The 23,572-nt window shown below is 43.0% G+C and overlaps 1 protein-coding gene across 1 annotated transcript in view; it reads left to right on the forward strand.

Annotated features, from left to right (window-relative positions):
* FOXO1 (forkhead box O1) overlaps positions 1–20,827 on the forward strand; it is a 45,863-nt gene extending 25,036 nt beyond the window's left edge. Inside the window, exons 2-3 of the mRNA XM_081855565.1 lie at positions 16,325–17,680; positions 19,550–20,827. Coding sequence (XP_081711691.1) covers positions 16,325–17,671 — 1,347 coding nt within the window. The 3' untranslated portion in view covers positions 17,672–17,680; positions 19,550–20,827. The remainder of the gene's footprint in view (positions 1–16,324; positions 17,681–19,549) is intronic.
* The last annotated feature ends 2,745 nt before the right edge of the window (positions 20,828–23,572 follow it).

Genomic DNA, 23,572 nt, shown 5'->3' on the forward strand with positions numbered 1-23,572 from the left:
TTTTTGGACTACAGTTCCCATCATCTCTAACTACTGGCCCTGCTAGCTAGGGATAGTGGGAGTTGTAGTCCAAAAACAGCTGGAGACCCAGGTTTGGGAAACCCTGCTCTAGACTATGCAGGGTTTTCCAAACTATGTTTCCTTCACTTGCCCATGGACCAGAGGAGCCTCTGCCTGGCAAGATATTTTGTGTGTCTCTCTTACATAGTAAGAGTGCTCCACATGTTTAATCTTACTTTAGGAAGACTCCCAGTGAAAGAGGTTTAGAGCACCTTTTCCTGTTGACAAACATGCAGTACTTTTAATAGAAAAATAAGCTGGTTTCGACGGCTTGCACTTCTGGTGTACTGTTACCTCCTTTTTAAAGGGCACAGACCACCTGAACTTCTAGTGTGACTACTGAGCCTACATGTTAGCTTAATATCAGCAACTTCAAAGTCTATTTCTTTTCATCCTCTGAAGAACTTCATTTTTAGAAAATGGCCAAGGCAAAACCCATCAGTCAGTGACTGAACTTGGATTTCAAACAGTGTCTCCATATTCCTCCTAATTTGGAAAAAGCTGTTCATCTTTCCAACTCCTTGGCCATGCAAAATTGGTAGGTAATACTAGTTCACAAATGTTTTGTGACCATGACTGTTCCTGTGTCCTGGTATAGTTTTTCTGTTTTCCCAAAGTTTGATTGTACTTTCTCATATGGTACTAAAACCTGATAGTATCCAGTTTATCATACATAAAGTATTAAATTGTCTTATTGTGTTGTTGACACAACTTATGGATATCACTACAGCTACTAGCAGTGATTGTTGGTGCTGTTGATCAATTTGCAGAAAAACTCATGGAAAACAGCTGATATTCCTAGATCGGTTAAGATATTTGTGAGCAACATGGGCTCAAATCTGCTCGGTGCTGGGAGTCAACTACAGGCAATAAAAGACACTGTACTGTGCTCAGAAAATTTGGACATGGTCACTACTGATTAGAGCATTGGGCTAGAGCATGGGAAGGCAAACTAAGGCCTGGGGGCCGGATCCGGCTCAGTCACCTTCTAAATCCGGCCCGCGGATGGTCTGGGAATCAGTGTGTTTTTACATGAGTAGAATGTGTCCTTTTATTTAAAATGCATCTCCGGGTTATTTGTGGGGCATAGGAATTTGTTCATTCCCCCCCCCCCCAATATAGTCTGGCCCCTCACAAGGTCTGAGGGACATTGGACCGGCCCCCGGCTGAAAAAGTTTGCTGACCCCTGGGCTAGAGTCAGGCTAATAACTTGTGAGTTCTCTAGAACAGGCATAGGCAACCTCAGCCCTCCAGATGTTTTGGGACTACAATTCCCATCACCCCTGACCACTGGTCCTGTTAGCTATGGATCATGGGAGTTGTAGTCCGAAAACATCTGGAGGGCCGAGGTTGCCTATGCCTGCTCTAGAATCTTTCATGTCCACTGAGGTGTATTAGATTACAAAGCAAGAGTTCCTGCTAAGGATCTCTCCATTGGTTGAGACCAGTGCTTTTTTCGGCGGGGATGCAGGGGGATGCATACCCCTAAACATTTTGTGAATCTTTCTACTTTTGTCCATTTACTGTACTTATTTTTCCTGATTCAAACTATAAAACGGTGATTTCTTGAGTCAAAATGAGAGTACCCCTAAACATTTTTTTAAAAGAAAAAAAAAGCACTGGTTGACTATAACTAACCTGTTAGCACAGCCTTTACTTGTGTGTAGATGTGCTTAGGATTGAAGCCTTTGTCTGTGCTCTTGCTTTATAACTAAGGGTTAGATCCTAGTCTAATATTGTTTACTTGAAATCCCACCAGGATCTTAGCTGGTCTACTGTGGGCTGCAGTCTGCCTTCTGTCCACCCCAGTGGAAAAAATTGATACTACTAATTTCCTTTTGGCTGCCTGGAAAGAAATTGTGGCTAGGCAGACAATAACTTGAAGGAACAAAAATAAACATTTTGAAGCAGAAAATGTATTGCCTGCCAAATGATTTTTTTATTATTATAAAGAAGTGAAAACTGGAGGAAATCTTTTTTTAAAAAAAATGAAAAAGGCCACAAATAACTTTTTAAAAAGCAGAATTGTACTCTTAAAGCTTGATGCACTGGTGGGGTGTCATATTTTAAAGTAAGCAGGTTAAAAGTATTCATAATGCGCTGTTTTATCAGCAATGAAAGAAACGCTTTGTGTAAAATAAGTTAGAAACTACTAATGCTGTATAGAATTATATAGTCTTGTATACACTGCATTGATAAATTCCTAGAGGCAACTTGCAAGCCTTTTGATCTTAGTTGCTGCCTATCCCATTCATATACTTTAAGCTAGTTTTTGTGGTACTGCAGGAAGCCTTCAAAGTCAGCTCTGAGCTCCGTGGAGGATGGGTGGGATAAAAATGAAGCAGACACTGTCTTTCTCATTATAGTATGTGTAGTGTGTGTGTGTGTTTGTGTGTGTGTGTGTGTGTGTCTCCCCCCCCCCCCAGTGTTAGTAGTACAGTACTGGAATTTTTTGAGAACAACTCATCCTGTGACGGGAAGGGACGACGGGGGAGTTAGTGTGAAAAAGGGTGCCTCTTCCAGTCTCATTTCCAGTGTGTCATGCCAGTTCTAGCGTGCCTCCATTGAAAACAATGGAGGTTCTTGGCCCATGGCCCATCAGAAAGGACTGCTGCATTCCTGTTTTATGACTCTGGCGTTGCAGGAAATACTGAATAGCAACAAAGTCTGGGCTAAAGTAGTCTAAGATGCTTTATTTGTCAACGTTAGAAAGGATAGAGTTCTTCTACAAGTGGCATTTTCAAAGTGTTTACATAGGCTAGGATGATAATCAGACACCAAGCTTCTGTAGCCCTGTGTAACCAATGGCTTCCTTGATCCCTGATCCTCTTAATACCTGCAGTTTTAGTATGCTGCTCATTGTAAACGTAAATATTATAAAAAGGTAAACTTGGTTTGTGTGTTTAGTGTGTAAACTGGTGAGGGGTGTGTTATAGAGCGGGTGATGTACAGTATTTCACAAGCTGCCCTAGCTTCCTGTCCTTTTTCAGGCAAGTTTGGAAGTGACTGTGTTTCACCTATAAAATCTGTGATAGCCCAGAGATCTCCCACCCCAAAAAAGAAAAGGCCATTGATAAAATCAGTTGACACCACTTTATTGGCTGCTCTCTGTATTGCTTGTCTGAATAATAAGAGCATGTCGTAGTGGGTAATTGTGCAATTCCCTTTGCATAGAAATCCTGTATCTTCCAGAAGCACCTTAGAGTTGTGGGTGGTGTTTAGCTACTGGATAGAGTTAAGTACAGTGGTGCCCTGCAAGACGAATGCCTCGCAAGACGGAAAACCCGCTAGACGAAAGGGTTTTCCGTTTTGGAGGTGCTTCGCAAAACGAATTTCCTATGGGCTTGCTTCGCAAGACGAAAATGTCTTGCGAGTTTTTCCGACTTTTTTTCTCCTCCCCCCCCTTTTTCTAAGCCGCTAAGCCGCTTATCTGCTAAGCCGCTAATAGCGCTAATCCGCTAAGCTGTCAAAACGGCTTCGCAAGACGAAAAAACCGCTAGACGAAGAGACTCGCGGAACGGATTCTTTTCGTCTTGCGAGAAATCACTGTAAGGAGATCTGTGAATCATACGAGTTTAGTTGATCAGTCTGTTAATTTGGCATATGAGTAAAAAAAATTCTAAAGCAAAAACTATACTCGCAAGTGTATATAGTAGGTATCACCTTAGAATAACATTTCCTCATGTGGGAGAGGATGGAGAATCCCTTTTTAAGATATATATGTTGCCCAATTAATCAGGGGTAACATAAGGGACGTGGGTGGCGCTGTGGGTTAAACCACAGAGCCTAGGACTTGCTGATCAAAAGGTCGGTGGTTCGAATCCCCGCGACGGGGTGAGCTCCCATTGCTCCATCCCTGCTCCTGCCAACTTAGCAGTTCGAAAGCACATCAAAGTGCAAGTAGATAAATAGATACCGCTCTGGTGGGAAGGTAAATGGCGTTTCCGTGCGCTGCTCTGGTTCGCCAGAAGCGGCTTAGTCATGCTGGCCGCATGACCCGGAAGCTGTACGCCGGCTCCCTCGGCCAATAAAGCGAGATGAGCACTTGAACCCCAGAGTCAGTCACGACTGGACCTAATGGTCAGGGATCCCTTTACCTTTACCATCAGACTGAGTTGCTTTAAATAGTTCTTTTTCTTAAAAAAGAAAAGTGAACTAACATTGCTGTGTTACTTACTGAGAACAGTCACAGTGGGTTTGTTACAATATTTTATACCATTCAATTCCAGGTATGATTTTCTTTCTAAATGGCTTGGGTCATTTGAGCCTCCCCATGCTTGATAACCTCTGGGTAGCATGTTGCACTTTCCAGTGTTCCACTTTTTGCAGGAGGTGAAAATATTGTGTGGTGCAGAGTTTGATTTTTCCAGAGGAAGCTGTTCTACCAAGAGGCCCACTTACAAATTATCTCTGGGAGTGTAGATAACTGTTTTGCACGTTTTGCAGGCCATTGGTATTCTCTACACCAACATTCATCCCCCAACCTGGTACTCTCTAGAAGTTTTGGGCAGCCACTGCCATGAATCCTAACCATTGACTATGCAAGTGTGATGGCTGGGATTCGGACTCGGAGGCTGAACCTGAGGAATCCCAGCCTGCACAGGAGTCTGCGCCTCCAGAACCAGCTGAGCTGGGGCTGGGGCTTGAGCCTGGAGGGTCCTCACCTGTGCTGGATCCTCAGGTGCAGGCACCAGCTGAGTCTGCTCTGGCTCCTGAGGTGATGGAGGACCCGTTGCCTGCAGGTGCTCCACTCTCAGCCCCATCAGAGGAAGCTGAGGTTGCCTCTGGGTCTGGTAACCCTCCAGCCTCTCCTGAGCTGCAGAGGCTCAGGGCAGAGAGGCGGAGGGAACTAAGTTCCCGCAGGAGGAGTGCTCGCCTCCAGGCCAGGAGAGGCGAGTCACCTGTGGACCGGGGCCGCCCTATTGCCTCGGGGCAGATAAAAGCTGGCCAGTGCCAGTCCCAGGTTGCGGGAGCAACATTGTTGGTAGCCTGTTCCTGCCGGCACCCTGTCCTGCTCTTCTGCCAGAGTTCCTGACTTCACCCGACTCCCTGCCTTGGACCCCACTTCAGCTTTGACGGACAGCCTCCATACCGCACCCTCAACCTCGGACTGGACTCGGACCTTGCTGCACAGTTAAACCTCGGGACCAGCACAGCAAGCAAGGGCAGGTTGGAGTTGCTGTCCAAAACACCTGGACAACACCAGGTTGTTGATTGTTGTTGAGCAAGAGACTTTCCCAGCCCTGTCTGGAGATGCCAGGGATTGAACTTGGAACCGTGTGCTACCTCTGAGCAATGGGCCACTTTCCTCTCTCATTCCACACCAAGTTATAAAACTTCAGTACTGCTGAGCTTTCAATTTTTAGTTTTGTTTGCTTTTAGTCTTTTTTTAAAAGCCTTTTTATGTTATACAGCTTGAGCTTTGGTAAAAAAAAAAACTTTTGCAATGCAATCCAATAAATGTATAATTGGAAGTAAGTCCCATTGAGCTCAATGTGTTTTTCTCCCAAGTAAGTTGGTTTAGAAATGGCAACCTTAGCTACTTCCTGGTATTGAATACATTTCCATTGCTGCTTTTTAATTCTCCAAGGCCTTTTGCTTTATTTTAAATCTATTTTACGTTTCATTTTCATTTGAAGTGCCTGGGTAGAAAAATCACTGGAGACATTTTAAAAATAAAATAAAAACTGTAGAACAGAGCTTTCAAAACTTTTCATATTGGTGACACACTTTGTAGACATGCATCATTTCACAGTAATTCAGTTTTACTAACTCCTTTCCAGCCCCGGGAGGAGAGCAGGGATTGTTCTTGTGACACACCTGCGCACCGCAGCCGACACATTAACATGTCGCCACACACAGTTTGGAAAGCTCTCCTGTAGAACCTCTCTTGACAATGCAATGTGCAGTATAGATGTAGAATAAACAAACCTCCCTACAGTTCTATTCTCTTGTAATTTCTAATTGCTCCAAATACTGTGATAAATAGGACAGAATAATAAAGAATGAGGCAGGCGTTCAACTAATCAGAGATGCAGTTCATAACTGACTTTAGAAGTATTAGACTAATTAGAGGGTGCTCTTTTAAAGGCATTCTTGGAGACCACCTGTGTCCAAAATCTTAATTTTCTTAACTTTGGAGTACCTTTCTGAAAACTTTTTACTGTGCCCTATATATAGTAAATAACAAAGCGAAAGAAAATTACTTACAAAATCTTGGCATATAGTGCTATAAAGAAACAGAAAGTTTGTAAAATGTGTGTTTCAAAGTCAGTATATCCAGTATAACCCGGAATTAACAAAACTGACAACAAAGCCTGTGGTTCAGTTTGTCAATTAGAATTATTCCAAAACAATACAAAAGGATGACTAAAATGGAGAATGAGTATGCCTGCCTTCTCAGACATTAAAACTTACTGTTAGCTGGATGACTTCCACCACTTTAAAAATGACTCACAGTCCTTCTTTGATACATTATTTGAACATAAATGCTAGTATCAAGCTTTGTACTTGATAGTGTATATATTGAACAGCTGAAGTCCTATTATCCCTTTTAAGATCCACATTTAATGACAACATATCGCAGAGATGGAGAACTTCATAACATTCCAGATGTTGCTAGACTACAGCAGTCAGTCGGTTTGGGCCGCTGGTTATCTGGCTAGGGATGAAGAGATTTGGAATGCAGCACATCTGGAGGGCCAGAGGTTGCCTCTCCCTTCTCGAATTGTCGTTAATCCCATATCTTCCAAGGTGATTTCCTACCTTTCTCATTGCTGCATTAGCAATAGCAGAACCTTCTCTGCAGCAATCTGTAGTAGTTTGCTGCAGCTGTAGGCCATATCTTTTTTTCATATACAGTGGTGCCCCGCAAGACGAATGCCTCGCAAGACGAAAAACCCGCTAGACGAAAGGGTTTTCCGTTTTGGAGGCGCTTCGCAAGACGAATTTCCCTATGGCCTTGCTTCGCAAGACGAAAATGTCTTGCGAGTTTTTCCGACTTTTTTCCCCTCCCCCCCTTTTTCTAAGCCGCTAAACCGCTAATAGCGCTAATCCGCTAAGCCGTCAATGGGCTTGCTTCGCAAGACGAAAAAACCGCTAGACGAAGAGAATCGCGGAACGGATTCTTTTCGTCTTGCGAGGCACCACTGTATTTCTTTTCTGTTTTTGGAGCAACATTTGTTCATTTCATTTCTTCAGTGTGTCTTTCTTCCCAACTGCCTACACGCCCTTGGCGCAGGAGCCTGACATGAGAAAGTGCTGATTTTGGGACGGGAAGGCAACATTACACCCACAGAGAGCTATGACAGCTGCCACCTCCGTCTATATGAGGAACACAATACTCTTGCCCTCTTTGCTTGTGGCTCACCAAGCGGGAGAGGTGCAACAGATACGTCACTTCATCTGTCTGCTTTTACCAAACATTACCAGGAGACATGAAGTGGTGGCAGCCAGGTTTTTTTTACGTAATGTGTAGTTTGGCCAAAAGTGATTTATGGTAAGGTAAGACTGAGTTTTCTCTCCCCTGGTTGTGTAGTTGCCCACTGAGCCACATTGAGGCCAAAGAAAATGCACTTAACTCCCATCCAAAGGCATTGCACTGCTTAGGTTAAGCCGAATGCCCTCTTCTCTACTTGAAATGACATATTGGAGTATTCCTTATAATGTTTGACTTTGTGTCTGAGGTAAATGGAAAGGTTGAGGACACTGTGCCTTATTGATTTATCTGTCCTATAACTGTGTCTGGGGAATAAGCTTCTTCTTGGCTGTTGGAATATTTTGATAACTGGTGATCATATTTAAAAAAAAAAAAATCACTAGTCCATGAAATAAGTAGATTAGCTACTGGTTTCCTTAAGACTTGAAAGTAAAGTAAAATTACAGTAAAAATGAAGCCATTGTTCATACTATAAGTGTATTCTGTGCACAAAATTATACAATTAAAATTCAAGTAACTTTTACTCAGAGTAGACCCCTTGAAATTAATGAACTTGATGAGGTGTTTGTCCACATGTTGTCTTGTCCCACTCTTTTCCCCGGATTGCCACTTGTTCCAATCTAAAAAGCAGATTTTCCCTTGGAAAGGAATGGGGCAAGGTGAAAACCACTTGGATCCATGCTTTCTAGTTATGTCACAAGTGGAATTATGGATGAGCCCATATTCATTGATTTCAGTAGGTCTACTCTTGAGTAGAACTTACTCGAATACCACCCCAAGTTCTCTGTCTAATACACAGTTGCCTGCTTACATGTTTTGGGGTAGCAGGGAAATTCTTTTGGCGGCTGTGTGGTTGGACAGATAAGTCTGGAGAGATTAGGATGCCTGGGGCAGCGGATAATAGCATTTGGATCCTGGAGCCACATGGAACCAATGTGTGCACCTGCCAAAGCATTTCCAGCTGAAGTTCACAAAATTTGGATCCTAAATTACTAACCACTGCAAAGCTTTTTTTAAAAAATGGATGAAGTTGTTATACACACTGGAAAGAAGACACTGGCCAATGGAATTAGTCGTGAGATTCACAAGTAAATTCAAACTATGGTTTAGCATTGCAAGGATGAGCCTAGGACAGTGCTAGGTACTTAAAGGACTCTGGGCACAGGGCCATGACACATCCGCTAATGTATATGTACAGATGTCTTTGGGTAGACATCTAAGGTGGTGGATGGCAGGAGATCTGGGCTTCAGTGCAAAAGACCCATGGCTTGGCCATGCCCCAGCAACTCCCCTGGATGAGGGACAGAGATAGGAAACTCTTGCTTCCATTTTAGATTAGCTGCAGTTTGGGGTTGTGTCCGAATCCCAAACTGTAGTTCATCTTAGCTACAGTTTGAAACAAGCCAGCTTCATAAGCAACAGCTGAGGTATGCTTTCAGCCCCTTCCTTACTGAGGAGCGGAGGGCGAGCCTGAGGCTTGCCCTAGGTTCATTCTTGTAATGCTACAGCAAAATGGTCTCCTAGGTGTTGTTGGCACCAGCCAGAATGGCCAGGGGACCAAGGATGGTGGAAGCTGCAGCCCAGCAAAATCTGGAGGGTCACAGATTAGCCATTCCTGTGCTAAACAGTGGCTTAGTGTTGCATCTGAAACAGCTCTTTGAGTCTTTCCCCCCCCTCCTTGAAGTAAAACTTGAACTTATTTTCAGAATAGGCAGTTAAATGTTTAAAATCCAGCACTAGTCACTATGAGCAGAATCTTTCTAGACACAAAGCAGCTGACAAATGGCGGCCTCTAAATCCTGTGACTGTACTCACTTGTCCCACTGTTGAGTTTCAGTGTTTTACAGTGTAGTGTTGTCATGTTGTCCGCTTTTGGCAAAGCTTAATAGACACAACATGTTTGACTATGCTACAATTTTTTTTCAATATTTACCCCATCTTTCACACTCCCCCCCCCCCCGCAAAGTAGTAAATTATCCTTACTTTAATCTCTCCTGGCTGCGTGAAAAACAGGAATTTATGTAACAGGCACTCTGCTACAAACCTTTTCCTGTTTGGAACTTTGTTGTTGTCGTTGGCAGAATTTGGAGATGGCTTTGCTACTCCATGAGTGACCTTGAATGTCCTCGGTATAAGAATACTAGACTAACTTTTCTGATGACTAAGGAAGTCTGAAGCTTCTTTCTGTAAAATCCTAAACGCTTCCATGAACAGATAGGTTTGAAGTTCTGTATAGACAAGTATGCGCACGAGAACTCTTGTTTTCATCATAAACACTTAAACACTGGAGTAAGTATGCAAAATTTTAAAACAGCACTCTTATTTATTTTTAATCAGTGGGTTTTACTGCTTTCTTGTTGTCAGGGACTCAAGAGCGGGAGCACAGGGAAGGGAGGAGATGGAGAGCGAGGGGGAGCAATCCGAGGGCAGCGTAGGAGAAGATGACAGTAGCCCGAGAGATTCCATGAGCCTCTCCAGCGTATCGGAAGATTCACAGAAGGGGGCGCCGGTGGCCAGGGCAAGGGGGACCCCAAGGGGGACACTCCAGAAACACAGCGAATCAGATGATTCCCAGAGGGAGGCGCCGATGGCCAGGGCAAGGGGGGTCCCAGGGGGGACGCGCCAGAAGCAAGGGGCCAGCGGGGACTCCCTGAGCAGCGGCTGGAGATCAGGACCAGCTTCCCCACCAGAGCGCAGTGGGGGGGAAGAATCCCAGGTATCAGGGACAGCGTCTCCTCCAGGAGGGAGAGAAGATGAGTTAGGGTTGACCACGCCTCCATCGGAGAGCGAGGGAACGGTCAAGAGGAAGGTTGCCGGCTGGGCACACGCGCCAAGTTCAAATGTACAGGCGAGCGGCACAGCAGGTAGCCCGGATAGGGAACCAGGTCCTAAAGCCCGCCGGAGGGAGGGGCAAGAATCAGGGGAGTCAGCGTCAGAAGAGTCCAGAAAGGGTGAAACCCCAGCGGGCAGGAGGGCCCAGAGGAGGAAGGAGCTAAGGAAGAGGTGGAGCAAGGCTAGAGTCTTAAACTGGTGCGGAAGGGGAGGAGATTCAGACGGAGCTTCGCCGGTCTAGGGTTTAAGACGTAGAGCTACGCGCTGCGGCCTTGAAATGGAAACTGAACTTCAATAAAGACTTTTGTACATAACGACAGCCTGGCGTTGGTCCTCTGTGAGCTGGGACCTAAGGGCAGCTCTGACACTTGTGAATTCTTTTAGGGTAGAATAGCAGTGGCCTTAATTCTGAGCAAACAGCAAGATAAAACGTTACATTCCAAAGAGTTTTCCAGGCTGCATGCTATATGCATCCTGGATATTCTACAGCAGTTACCTAATCCGTGGCTCCTTCAGGTGTTTTAGACTACAGTTCCCATCATTCCTGCCTTCTGGCCATGCTGCCTAGAGCTGATGGGTGTTGGAGTTCAACAGCATCTGGACTCCAGGTCAGCTGCTCCTTTTCTAAGGAACAAACTAGACATGTTGAGCAATCTGCACATCTTAAGAACATGTTTGCACCTTTGCATATACAGTGGTGCCCCGCAAGATGAATGCCTCGCAAGACGGAAAACCCGCTAGACGAAAGGGTTTTCCGTTTTGGAGGTGCTTCGCAAAACGAATTTCCTATGGGCTTGCTTCGCAAGACGAAAATGTCTTGCGAGTTCCTGCGGGGTTTTTTTCCTCCCCCCCCTTTTCTAAGCCGCTAAGCCGCTTATCAGCTGATCCGCTAAGCCGCTTAACAGCTGATCCGCTAAGCTGCTTAACAGCTGATCTGCTAAGCTGCTAATAGCGCTAAGCCGCTAAGCCGCTAATGGGCTTGCTTCGCAAGACGAAAAAAACGGAAGACGAAGAGACTCGCGGAACGGATTCTTTTCGTCTTGCGAGGCACCACTGTAAAGCAATAATGGGTGTGTGCATTTCTCACACATGAAGGAGCATGTTGTCATGTGAACTGAAACCCGATCCCTCTCTCTTCCTTACCTTGCTGTGCTCTGTTGCTTTTAATCAGATTTCCCCCGACTGAGCTCCAAAGACAGCAATAAGAAAACTGCTTAAAGCAACTAACTGTAGTTGGAGGAAGGTAGGAAAGGGGGGTTGGGGTTGCTCCCCTTCCCAGGGAACTCCTTTTTGTGGGCAAAGCATGCACCTCCACACACATACCTGCTTCATATGCAAACACGCTTAAGATACCCATCTATTTTGATCCTTAACCTATGTGTTTTGCAGTTTGCACTTTAGTAAAAACAAAGGTACTGTTTGTTTGTTTTTGTTATCAGACAGGATATACATTTCATAAACAAAAGTTTTCTCTAGCTGCTTATAGGCAGAGAAACACAATTATAGAAAAAACCATGCATAACCATAATATTTTAAATGCAGAATAAAAAGCACCAAAAATAAAACATAGCAGCATCAAAACTTTCCAATGTTGGACACTAAAAACATAATTATCCTTAATATCTTTTAAAGTTTATAAGCTTCAAAAATAAAAATGTTTTCACCCGGCTCTATAAACACGAAAGTGTCAGGTGAGTCTCTTGAGGGAGAGCAGTCCATAACTGGAGTGCCATTACTGGAAAGGCTCACTTCTTTGTAGCCATCTGCTGAACCTCATTAGGCGGGGAAACCTGAAGAATGGCTTCCAAAGAAGATCTCAAATCTGGGTTAGTAGGTCCAGGAGGAGGTGATCCTTTAGGTAACCTGATCCTATGCTGTCAGTTGCTTCTAGAGGTTGGGCCCGGCACGTTTTTGGGCCAAAAAAGTGTCATTGAATCAGAGCAGATGTGGCTTAAGATGTAAAAGTCTATTTTACCTTTGAGAACACTGGATGCTTGCTTCACTGCTTTTGCTTGGGAGCGAACACCTCTAACTCAGTATCCTTCTCTACCTCTTAATGTCACATATGCCTAGTCTTCTTCCTGGATGGGTTGACTTCCAGCAGGTGGATTATTCAGGGGAGCACCTGCTGGATGCGATCATCATGATCCTGTACAAGCATATATATAGTCCTCCACTAGTGGTTTTTGCCACTAGTACTTTTTGAAGCAGACAGAGCTTGTTCTCCAACTATGCTCATGCAAGATGAGTGTTTGGCCAGCAGTGTCTATTGATGAAGAGCTTGATGCCCAGACTCTTGGATACTTGTGCTGTTTTTCAGTGGTAGTTAAATCTTGTATTCACTGGCTGCTCCTTTGGGATATACTATTGCTGCTTAATGCAGGTGCTTTTTGCTGAGGTATATGCAATAGATGGTTTTTGCCATCAATGCTCTTGTGTCTTGGACTCCCAGTTTAGAGGCACTGTGAGGTCTTCAACCTATTTCTCATGGGAATCTGCTTCCATGCTTGTTGTGTTGTCCTTGCTTTACAGCTGCCTTGCTTTCATTTCAGCAGTTCCTTTTATATTGCAAGGATGTCCCTTTATGTTCTTCCTGTATTACTTCTTCTTTCTCTATTCATCACTTGGTGGTTTCATGGTACACGCTGCCTTTGAAGAATAAATAACAATAATGGTAAATAAACAAATAACACAATTTACAATAGGAAGAATAGGGTGGGTCCTTAAAAAATCTCTGATGCCAAAGGCCAGGGCAAAGAGGTGTGTCTTCAGCATATTACAATGAGATTTGGGGCCGAGGTTGTTTAGGGCTAATGTGGGTACCTTGAAAAGCTACCAGACAGGTGTGAGCTTGGGTCTTCAGGCCAGGGCTATAGTTGCATGGACTCCTTGCAACATTGTGGGTCTAGTGATTAGTGTTCTTATCCATTTTTTCATGTTGATACTGAGGGTTAAGTACAGCTGTCGTCTTGGTGATTTTGTAGGCAGTGTAGAGGAGAAATACAAATTTTCTGGAAATAGGTATACTAAGCAGAGGCTTATCAAACAGGGCAAAGATGGCTGCAATACACATTGTCTGTCCTCCATTAACACACACCACAGGAGAAGTTCCCAACACTCAGTTCAGCAGGCCGGCCAGGGGCCTCTGGAATGCATGCACACCCCACCAAGCTTTTAACGATATAATAATGAGATTAAGCTTCCTGGCAAACGTACTGCTTGGCTTCACCAAGACCTAAAGAAGGAAAACACCAAATCCACTGGCCCTTGCACTCATTAAGGTAAAGAACTTCCTCCCAAAGGGTGTTCACGCATCTTTGCACTTGGTTCCCATGGCAGGAATGAGAAAGTTGCCCTAGCACTGTCAATTCATTTTCCTTCCTTTGTTTTAGGGGGAAATATCCTCCCACATATTGCCGAGGCTAGAACAGGAATCTCCAGCTAGAACTCTCTCCTCCCCCAGTTTCCCCTCACCTCCTCAATGTGTGTTATTTTTCATTGGTTTTGAAAGGATTCCAAGGGAGTTTGTAGCTTGTCAATGCTTGTGTTTCCTGTTTCACTGCATTCACCCGGGAATATTTTGCATGATGCAAGGCTCAGGAGGGGACCTTGGTCTTCCCTTCATCCCCCTTCACTGCTTTTTTTGTGTGCGCTTTTTGACAAATACAACCTTTTTGACAATCTACACCTTGTTATCTAAGAGCCAGCGTGTCTATAAAGAACAATCCAAACACCTCTGTGGTCCTGGTGCAAAGGACGGCAGTCCAGATTCAAATCGGGCCCCTACGGAAGAGGCACAATCTGCCCCCTTTGCCTTGGGAAAGGTTGTATTTGTGCTTTGGTTCCTATCTCTAGTTCTGCTTCCTTTCTTGCCTCTCTTAACTTGCCAAGCAAGTTAGCTACACAATTTCAGGCAAAACATTACTTGTATTTGACTCCCTTCTCTAACCCAGTGTTTGTCTGCATGTCTGTCTGCCATCTACAATTGTCCCATATTCTTATATTTCACTAGCTCCTCTCTCCAGCTTTCGTTGATCTTTCACATTCTGCTCTATCTCTCAGCCATCCTCATCTCCTTCCTGTCCTCTTTATTGACCCGACTGAACAATTGCCAGACAATTCCAAATGATCTGTATATTTTTGGTAATAAACCACAAATTCAGTTTTTCTAAACTCTGTTGTTCCAATGCTAATTTTCTCTCTTGGAAAGCAAAGGATTGGGGCATGTTTCACTGCTACTCTTGGTTAGCAATCTCAACACTTATTCCTTGGGTAGCAGTATACTGACTCCGTCCTTGTTTGTTGTCTATTTTAATCAACTGAAAATTTACTTTTTTGACATTGTTTGGAATCCCGTTTAATTGGTAGGGGAAACCTTGATCAGTGGAGCTGCAAATTAAGGATCCTTTTTAAAGGCCATTTGGTTATCTTTATATATAATGCATTGAGGTGGTTTTTTAAAAAACTTATGGGGGTCCCTTGCAACTCTATAGAGTTCTATGATTATAATTTGTGTAAAGTTCATTGTTCATATAAGGTGTTAGTAAATTCACTCATACTGTGTGCTTTGCAGCAGTTTTTCTGCGGCACTTGCTCTGAAATTTATTGCTTACTTGTACACTATGACTTTTGAGAATAATGGCTTGGATAAAGGGGTTACTGTTTGTTGGGCCAACATTTAGCACTTTAAGCTCTCTGAACAAAATAATGAAATGGTGTGCATGCTCAGACTTTGGTTTGCTCTGGGAACAGCCAGGGATGATTGGACAGATATTATTATTGGATTACAGATTTTTCTTGAGGTGGCTTCGAGGTTAGGGTTTTAAAACCTTTTAAGAACAAAACAGCAGTGGTAAATAGAACACCTTTCCTTGAATTATATTTCAAGGTAAAGAACAGGTAACTTTCTTTAAAAGTCCATTTTGGCAATGGTAGATACACATTTCCACAATACTGGATCCTGGCACAAAGAAAATATAAGTTGTTAGGCATTCAAATTCCAAGGATAGATAGAAGCAACTAATGAGGTTGAAAAACAGAAGACCCTGGGGGGTCCCTTCCAACTCTACAATTCTATGAAAACATTTCTATGCGTACAAGCCTTCCTTAAACAGGGAACGGTTCACAGCAGAGATGTCGAAGTCTTTCCCCATTTTACTTAAAAACAATGGGTATTAATTAGGAATATTAAGTGTTTTTTATGTACGTAAATTTGTTTTTTCTTTAATTTTCTTTTTGTAGTACAGTGGTGCCCCCGCAAGACGAATGCCTCGCAAGACGGAAAACCCGCTAGACGAAAGGGTTTTCCGTTTTGGAGGTGCTTCGCAAAACGAATTTCCTATGGGCTTGCTTCGCAAGACGAAAATGTCTTGCGAGTTTTTCCGACTTCCCCCCCTTTCCCCCGCTTTTTCTAAGCCGCTTATCTGCTTATCCGCTAAGCCAATAAGCCGCTAAAAACCGCTAATAGCGCTAATCCGCTAAGCCGTCAATGGGCTTGCTTCACAAGACGAAAAAACCGCTAGACGAAGAGAATCGCGGAACAGATTCTTTTCGCCTTGCGAGGCACCACTGTATGAGATTGTAATTTAAATTAAATAAAGATTATTATTATTTTTTTAAAAAATGGGTGGAATCCCAATGTACTACTAAAGGCAATCATTCCGGCAGTGCAAAGGTGTTTCCTTGTACAATGGAACACTCTCCTCCCCCTGATGCCCCCAACCTATTCTACTTCAGATTTGGAGAGCACAATTGGGGAAGAAGGGTGGAAACCCATTGTACAAGCAGAAATTCTTGCATTGACTGGACTTATTAGTAGAATACCGCCCCAAAAGAGCGATTGTGTCTACTACGTGGCGATAAGTGAACTGTTGCATTGGGAAATGGGATTTCAATAGTTTTCATGCATTTGATGAAAAGGCTTTCTAATTGAAGAAAAATACCAGAGATAAGCGTGACTCACCTTTTTTCTTGCAACTTTTTTCTCCTTCCCAGAATTCAATTCGTCACAACCTCTCACTGCACAGCAAGTTTATCAGAGTACAGAACGAAGGAACAGGAAAAAGCTCTTGGTGGATGCTCAATCCAGAAGGAGGCAAAAGTGGCAAGTCGCCCAGGAGAAGGGCCGCATCCATGGACAACAGCAGCAAGTTTGCCAAAAGCAGAGGTAGAGCTGCAAAGAAAAAAGCAGCTCTTCAGGCCGGTCAAGAGGGAAATTGTGACAGTCCAGGCGCACAGTTCTCAAAATGGCCCGCAAGCCCCAGCTCTCACAGTAATGATGACTTTGATAATAACTGGAGCACTTTTAGACCTAGAACCAGCTCTAATGCTAGTACAATCAGTGGGAGGCTTTCTCCAATTGTTCCAGAACAAGATGATCTTGGAGAAGCAGATGTACACGCCATGGTCTACCCTCCATCCACAACCAAAATGGCTTCAACTCTCCCAAGCCTTTCTGAGATGAGTAGCTCAGAAAACATGGAGAACCTCCTGGATAACCTCAATCTTTTATCTCCTAACACCTCCCTGACCGGATCAACCCAGTCTCCACCCACTACCATGATGCAGCAGTCTCCCGGTTATTCATATACTTCATCCAACACAAGTATAGCTTCGCCCAGTGCCGACTACAGGAAATACAGTTATGCTCAGCCTAGCATGAACTCCTTGTCGCAGATACCTATGCAAGCTCTTCAAGATAGTAAACCAAGCTATGGAAACCTCAGCCAATATAACTGCCCTGTAGGACTTCTGAAGGAGTTGCTTACTTCTGACTCACCTCCGCACAATGAGATCTTGGCATCTGTAGATACTCATGTTTCCCAGCCTAGTGGCCGAGTGCTGGGACAGAATGTATTGATGGCCACTAACTCGGCAATATCCCCCTATGGCAGCCAACAGGCCCATAACAAACTAATTTCCCCCAGTGCCCACCCACACCAGGGACATGTCCAACAAACACCAGCAGTTAACAGCCACACCTTGTCTCTCACACTTAGCACTGTGTCTCACGCATCGAGTTTAAATCGTTCCTCCGCCGCGAAAAACTCAGTCCAAGTGCCTATGAGCCACCCAATGCAGGTGAACAGCATAAACCCTTACACCACTGTGAACAGCTGCAATGGCTATGGAAGACTGGGAATTGTCTCTTTCCATCAGGAGAAGCTTCCCAGTGACTTAGATGACATGTCGATTGAACGATTGGACTGTGATATGGAGTCAATAATTCGGAATGAGCTCATGGATGGGGAAACATTAGATTTTAACTTTGACAGTGTGTTGCCTAACCAAAGCTTGTCGCATGGCGTAAAGACAACAACACACAGCTGGGTTTCTGGATAAGGTTGGAAGGTTGGTTCTCTTTTATTTATACATGCATGGTTATCAGTTCCTGACTCTAAAAGGATGCTCCTGTACCTTCAGCAGGTGTATGGCAGGACAGAATTCAGGAGGTGTGACTTCTTCCGTTATAATATTGTGCTAATGGGAGAAGCATACTGCATACTGTAAAAGGACGTGAGTGGCGCTGTGGGTAAAACCTCAGTGCCTAGGACTTGCTGATCGTAAGGTCGGCGGTTCGAATCCCCGCGGCGGGGTGAGCTCCCGTCGTTCGGTCCCAGCTCCTGCCCACCTAGCAGTTCGAAAGCACCCTTAAGTGCAAGTAGATAAATAGGTACCGCTTTATAGCGGGAAGGTAAACGGCGTTTCCGTGTGCGGCGCTGGTGCCGGTTCGCCAGAGCAGCTTTGTCACGCTGGCCACGTGACCCGGAAGTGTCTGCGGACAGCGCTGGCTCCCGGCCTCTAGAGCGAGATGAGCGCGCAACCCTAGAGTCGGTCATGACTGGCCCGTACGGGCAGGGGTACCTTTACCTTTTATGCATACTGTACCCTTCTTTGTCATGAAGGTGCAGTGAGGCGGAATGAGAAGTTTTCTAGTGCTATTTCTTTCCATGGGGAAAAAATCCTTTTCATGAGTTCATTAGTAACAGTAAGCGGGTGGCAAGATTGGTAGTGTCAAAACCTTCGTTTTCATTTACTAAACAGAAGTAAAATAAACATGCTACATCTCTAAGGTATCAGAAAAATTCTCTGCAAACTGACAAATTTCCAGTCTGAATTACCCTAACTGCCATAGAAGAAACATTTCCAATTCAAAATTGGAATGAAATGGGAAGATAATATACACCAATGATAATAAGCAATAATTTGTAGTGTTAGGGATAAGTTCTAGAAGGGAAAGTTTGACACAGTACTTTACCTTGTTGTTGAAAGATGGGGTATGATTTTATAAAACGAAGAAAGGTGTTTTTGAAGAGTAATTAAGAGATGAAATGCTGATTCATGTGATATAATAAAAAAGATTCAGGGAAGTTAATTGAAACTGGAAATCAGAGATAGCCATAGTAGAGTTGTGAAGGCAAAGGTCTTATTTAGATTACAGTGTCTTGCTCTTTATTCTTAACTTTTTAAAAATGAAAAAATGAAATGGGCTGTTCTACACAAGCTGATTCATGAAATCAGGTTGTGTAGAACAAGCTACCACCTTAGGTCGAACCCCACAGTTTGTAGGTGTCCAAGAGATAAACTACGATTTGTGAGGCTGGTCACTATGTCAAAGGAGGAGGTTTTTCAAAGGGCATCATATAGTTATCAGGTGGCAAATTGTCATGTAACTCAGTTTAAATTTGTGCTCTTTAAAATCTGCTGAGACTATTATGCTAAGAGTGAACTTACACCCAATCCCTCTGAGGTATGAATTCCTCAATGTTCTCAATTAAAGTTTGTGACCCCAAAGCACCTCAATTTACAACTGAGTCATGCTTTATATCAGTAGAGTATAAATGAGAAGTATGAAGTGTAGCTTAACAAGGGCGTTGAAATGTAAAGATGCTCAAAGCTAAGACATGCATGGACTATCATATGGGAATTAAAAGCTTGCAAATGTGCCTGCAGTCATGCATTAAGGTATTCGCCCAGGAATGGTCCTTTCCAGGAAAGTCCTTTGAAAGACCAACAAATTCTACAACATTTTATTTAACATGGATTTGCCAATATTATACTGAAATTGGCTCACATTTATAAAAAACACTGATGTGTTCCATAAAGCAGTGGACTCTTTGTTTCTTAGGTATTTGGATACCACTATATGCATTCTTGTCGTGCATGCTGAATGTTTTTCTTTGCTTTCCATCATCGTGTATTTTCTTTCCATTATCCTAGGCTGCAATTTAAAGTACTTCAGACATCTCTGACCGCAGGAAGTGAACAAGGAAGTCCAAAGATGTCCTTCAACCTCTTTGCTTTTTCTTTTTGTATTTTATTTTCTCTTGTCAGACTTGGCAGCAGATACATTTTTCCTCTACAGGATGTTTGCAAGATACTTGCATATTATTTGCTGCTATTGGTAAGAAATGTGCCATTGGAAATGTCTTTATTTGGAAGTGCCAAACTCACTACAGTGTCGTAGGAACGAAGAAAATACTTGTGCATCATGTTTTGCATTGACCCAAGAAAAGGTTAAAGCTTTTAATACTGTGATAGTTTTAAACCTTCATAACTTTCATCCCATATATCTTTTGATCTGATGAACTCAGAGAGCTGCAGACAGCCGGATTAACTGCCTTAAGTGTATTAAAATTGTACATTTTGTATGAGAACACATCGTGGAATATGATCTAACCAAAGTTGTTGGCCATTTGGACTTCCAAATCAGAGAGCAGATTGAAAGCTTTGCTTTGTCGCCTATGTGTTTGATTATGTAGATTTATTGTGGGGCTGACTTCCTGATTGATTTCAATTTTATTGATCAACTTGAATTTTTGTAATAGGCATATAGATATTTTTCTTACATCTCTACTTTGTTATATGAGCTCCTTAAAAACTTGCAGAATCCAAGATGCCTAATAACATTCATAACATTTTGTATACAGTATTTTAACTAGATTAGGGGGGATTTATATTAGCACTGTGTAAGATTTCTAAAGAGAAGACATTTAGGTGTAATTTTTGGTGGGAGGTGGTTTCCTGGCACAAAGGTGGTCTCTTGGTCTATAAATACAGAAAACTTTTTCTTATATTAACACTGACTACCCCAAAGTGTTAAGTGTTGTTAAATGGTTTGTATATTCATATACTCATTTTTGTATTTATTTTACTAGAGTTTTATAATGTTTGTAACTCCAGGAGCAAAAACTTCTCAGCTTAACGTCGCTCTAGCAATCCATTTTTAGTTTCACTTGTTCTTAATTGTAGGGTCTGCCATTTCTTTTTCCATTGCCTCCTCTTCTTATTTATTCAAAGAGCCAGAAGTGGCTTTATATTACATTATGGTATAAGACCACATCTTGCAGGAAAGAACCTCAGCGACTAACTTTGCAGTCTCAAATCATAGAAATAACAATCGCTTTAGGTGGTGTTTCCTCAGAGCCCTCACAGTTTACTCTCTTTGAAGGGGGTTTAGGAGAGCAAGTTTACAACATAGAGACAAGTAATTATATAGAATATAAAAATTGTGAGCTATTGTTTTGGTGGCTCCTTGGCATAACAACGTCATTGGGTATCAACCGCCTTTTGTTGGTCAGAGAAGATGGGAGCTGGAGCCCTGTAACACCTAGCAGCCACTGTGTCCCTGTTTCAGAATTAGATAAGTTTTGTGGAATACTTTGATGTTTTTTAAGAGAGTGAGGGGTGATGAGCATGTGCCATAAACCATCCATGTGGAGGTTAGGGTACAGTCCCCAAGGTGCCTTTCAACATGTTTACTGGGTGGCACTGTGGGTTAAACCACAGAGCCTAGGGCTTGCCGATCAGAAGGTCGGCGGTTCGAATCCCCGCAACGGGGTGAGCTCCTGTTGCTCTGTCCCTGCTCCTGCCAACCTAGCAGTTCGAAAGCATGTCAAAGTGCAAGTAGATAAATAGGTACTGCTCCGGCGGGAAGGTAAACAGCATTTCCGTGCGCTGCTCTGGTTCACCAGAAGCAGCTTAGTCATGCTGGCCACATGACCCGGAAGCTGTACACCAGCTCCCTCGGCCAATAAAGCGAGATGAGCGCCGCAACCCCAGAGTTGGTCACGTTCTGGACCTAATGGTCAGGGGTCCCTTTGGTGGTCAAAACCCTGCTTTTGGCCAGGAAGCATGCGTTTCCTTGCCCTTAGCCTCTCTCAGCTTCTCTTTCCCAAGGAACGCCAGTGAGACTTAGTGTCCCTTCAAAACATTTAATATATCATATAATATATACCTAGGAGGGGAGCGGGGAGGTCAAAGAAAAAGACATTCCTGAGCTTAGTTAAACATTCATCCGTCTCATCCAGTCTTCAGCTCAGTTTTCCGTACACACAGTTTAGCATATCCCTGAAAGCAGAAAGGCTGTACTGTACTTTGACACCCAAAATGCTAAAAGTCTGCTGAATCAGGCCAGTGGCTCAAATAACTCAGCATCCTTTTCTCTCAGTGGCCAACCAGTTGTTTATGAGAAGCCTGAAAGTGGGACCTGGGTGCAACAGTGCTATCCCCACACTTGCGATTCCCAATTACGTGGCCTAGTAAATCTGCTAAGTAGTTTCTAGGGAATCAAAACATAATGCAACAAATCATGTAACTGCTTCTCCATAGATCTTAATTTCTATAGTACTTTAGATTTAAAAATGTAAATGATGGCTTTGTGGACTGTGTGGATCTTTAATATATACCAAGCAGCCTTGTTTGGGGCTTTTCACACCTCTGTTAGTCTGTGAGAAATGTATTCTGCAACAGAACTGCTCTAATTCTGTAATATATTGTTTGTGTGTTATATTAATTACCTGCATTACTGAGACCTCGGCTTAGATAAACTGACAAAGTTGACTAAAATGGTAATCAGATGTATTCTTGAATGCTGACAGTTCAACAGAGCATCCCTAAGGAAAAGGAGAAAAGATGATTAAAGTGGACCAGTTCTTTTACAGTCTTACAGCACAGTTCTGCACAAATCTGCTTGGAGGTACGTCTTTGGGACTTACTTCCATGGCGGTGTGTGTGAGGATTGCAACCTTAAGTTTGCACTTGATCAATAACTGGATTGGTGTTATTTTGTTAAAATATTTCCAGTTCGCATTATGAAATGTTCAGGCTTGTTAATTTAAAATTAATTTTTAAGTAAGGTAATTTTTCTTTTGTATTTTATAATTACTAAAAGTAATACTGTGGTTCATGCAAGCAAAAAATAAATATGTAACTGCATTAAAACGGGACTTTTGTTATAGAGGGGCATCTCCCTTGTTCTGCTCTCCCCCACTTTTTACAATAAGCAGCACTGCTGACATGAAAATACTTGCATGCTGTTTGTGTGAATTGTAAGAACATGGAGGATTCTCACTGCTATATGCTGCAGAATTTCGTTTGGATATTTGTGGGGGGGGGAAGTGCCTGATGTTTGGAAAAACATAAAATAATCCTTTGTACAAAGCCATAAATGTGTATATAAATTGCTTTAATTGTGTTGTCTTTCATATGAAGAGTTGCATGCTGATAAAGGATTCTGCTTCTTTGTTACTTGTGCAAACCCTTCTAATTTATCTCTACTGCAATCCTGTGAGGTGGCTTATTTTTGTATGGTGTCTTGGGCATCTTTCATTGGCAAAGTGACCTAATTTATTTTATAAAGACATAGGTAATTCATATTTTTGTTTATATATGTGTATCTGAAGGGACTTGCTAAAGGCTATGCAGTAAGTCAATAGCTACTCTATTTTTCAGCCCAGATCTCCCACATTTCAATCCAACATTGCATTCACTGAACCAAACTTAAGATCGTTCGTGTTCCTCTTTCTCTCGCGACCCTCCACACTTCTTTCCTTTTTCTCTATATGAGACATTTAGTACCCCAATGCAAAGGTCTGGAAATCTGTAGAAATCTAGATTTAAAACAGTACAACTGTGCCACAGTCAGTTAGCTCAGCTGGCATGATGTATTCCGAATGTGGAATCTAGATATGCATTGTTTTTGCATGCCTTTATTTCAGAAAGCTCCACCACTCAAGCCAGCAGGAACTATTGTTGGACTTAGAAAAATGAAATCACTAAAGAGAAACAAGCCACGCAATTCAGATGCAACCAGCCACTCCAACATACCACAGTTTGCATATGAACGTGCCACAAGCTATAGCTCCTTCCCTGCTCCTTTTGTGTGTTTGGCTGCAGAGGAGACTACCTCACTTCTTAAACCAGTTTCCTATGACATCCACTATTAAAAATCTGCTTAAATTA

The sequence above is a fragment of the Podarcis erhardii genome (assembly GCF_964252035.2).
Source record: "Podarcis erhardii genome assembly, chromosome: 3".
Taxonomy (NCBI): domain Eukaryota; kingdom Metazoa; phylum Chordata; class Lepidosauria; order Squamata; family Lacertidae; genus Podarcis; species Podarcis erhardii.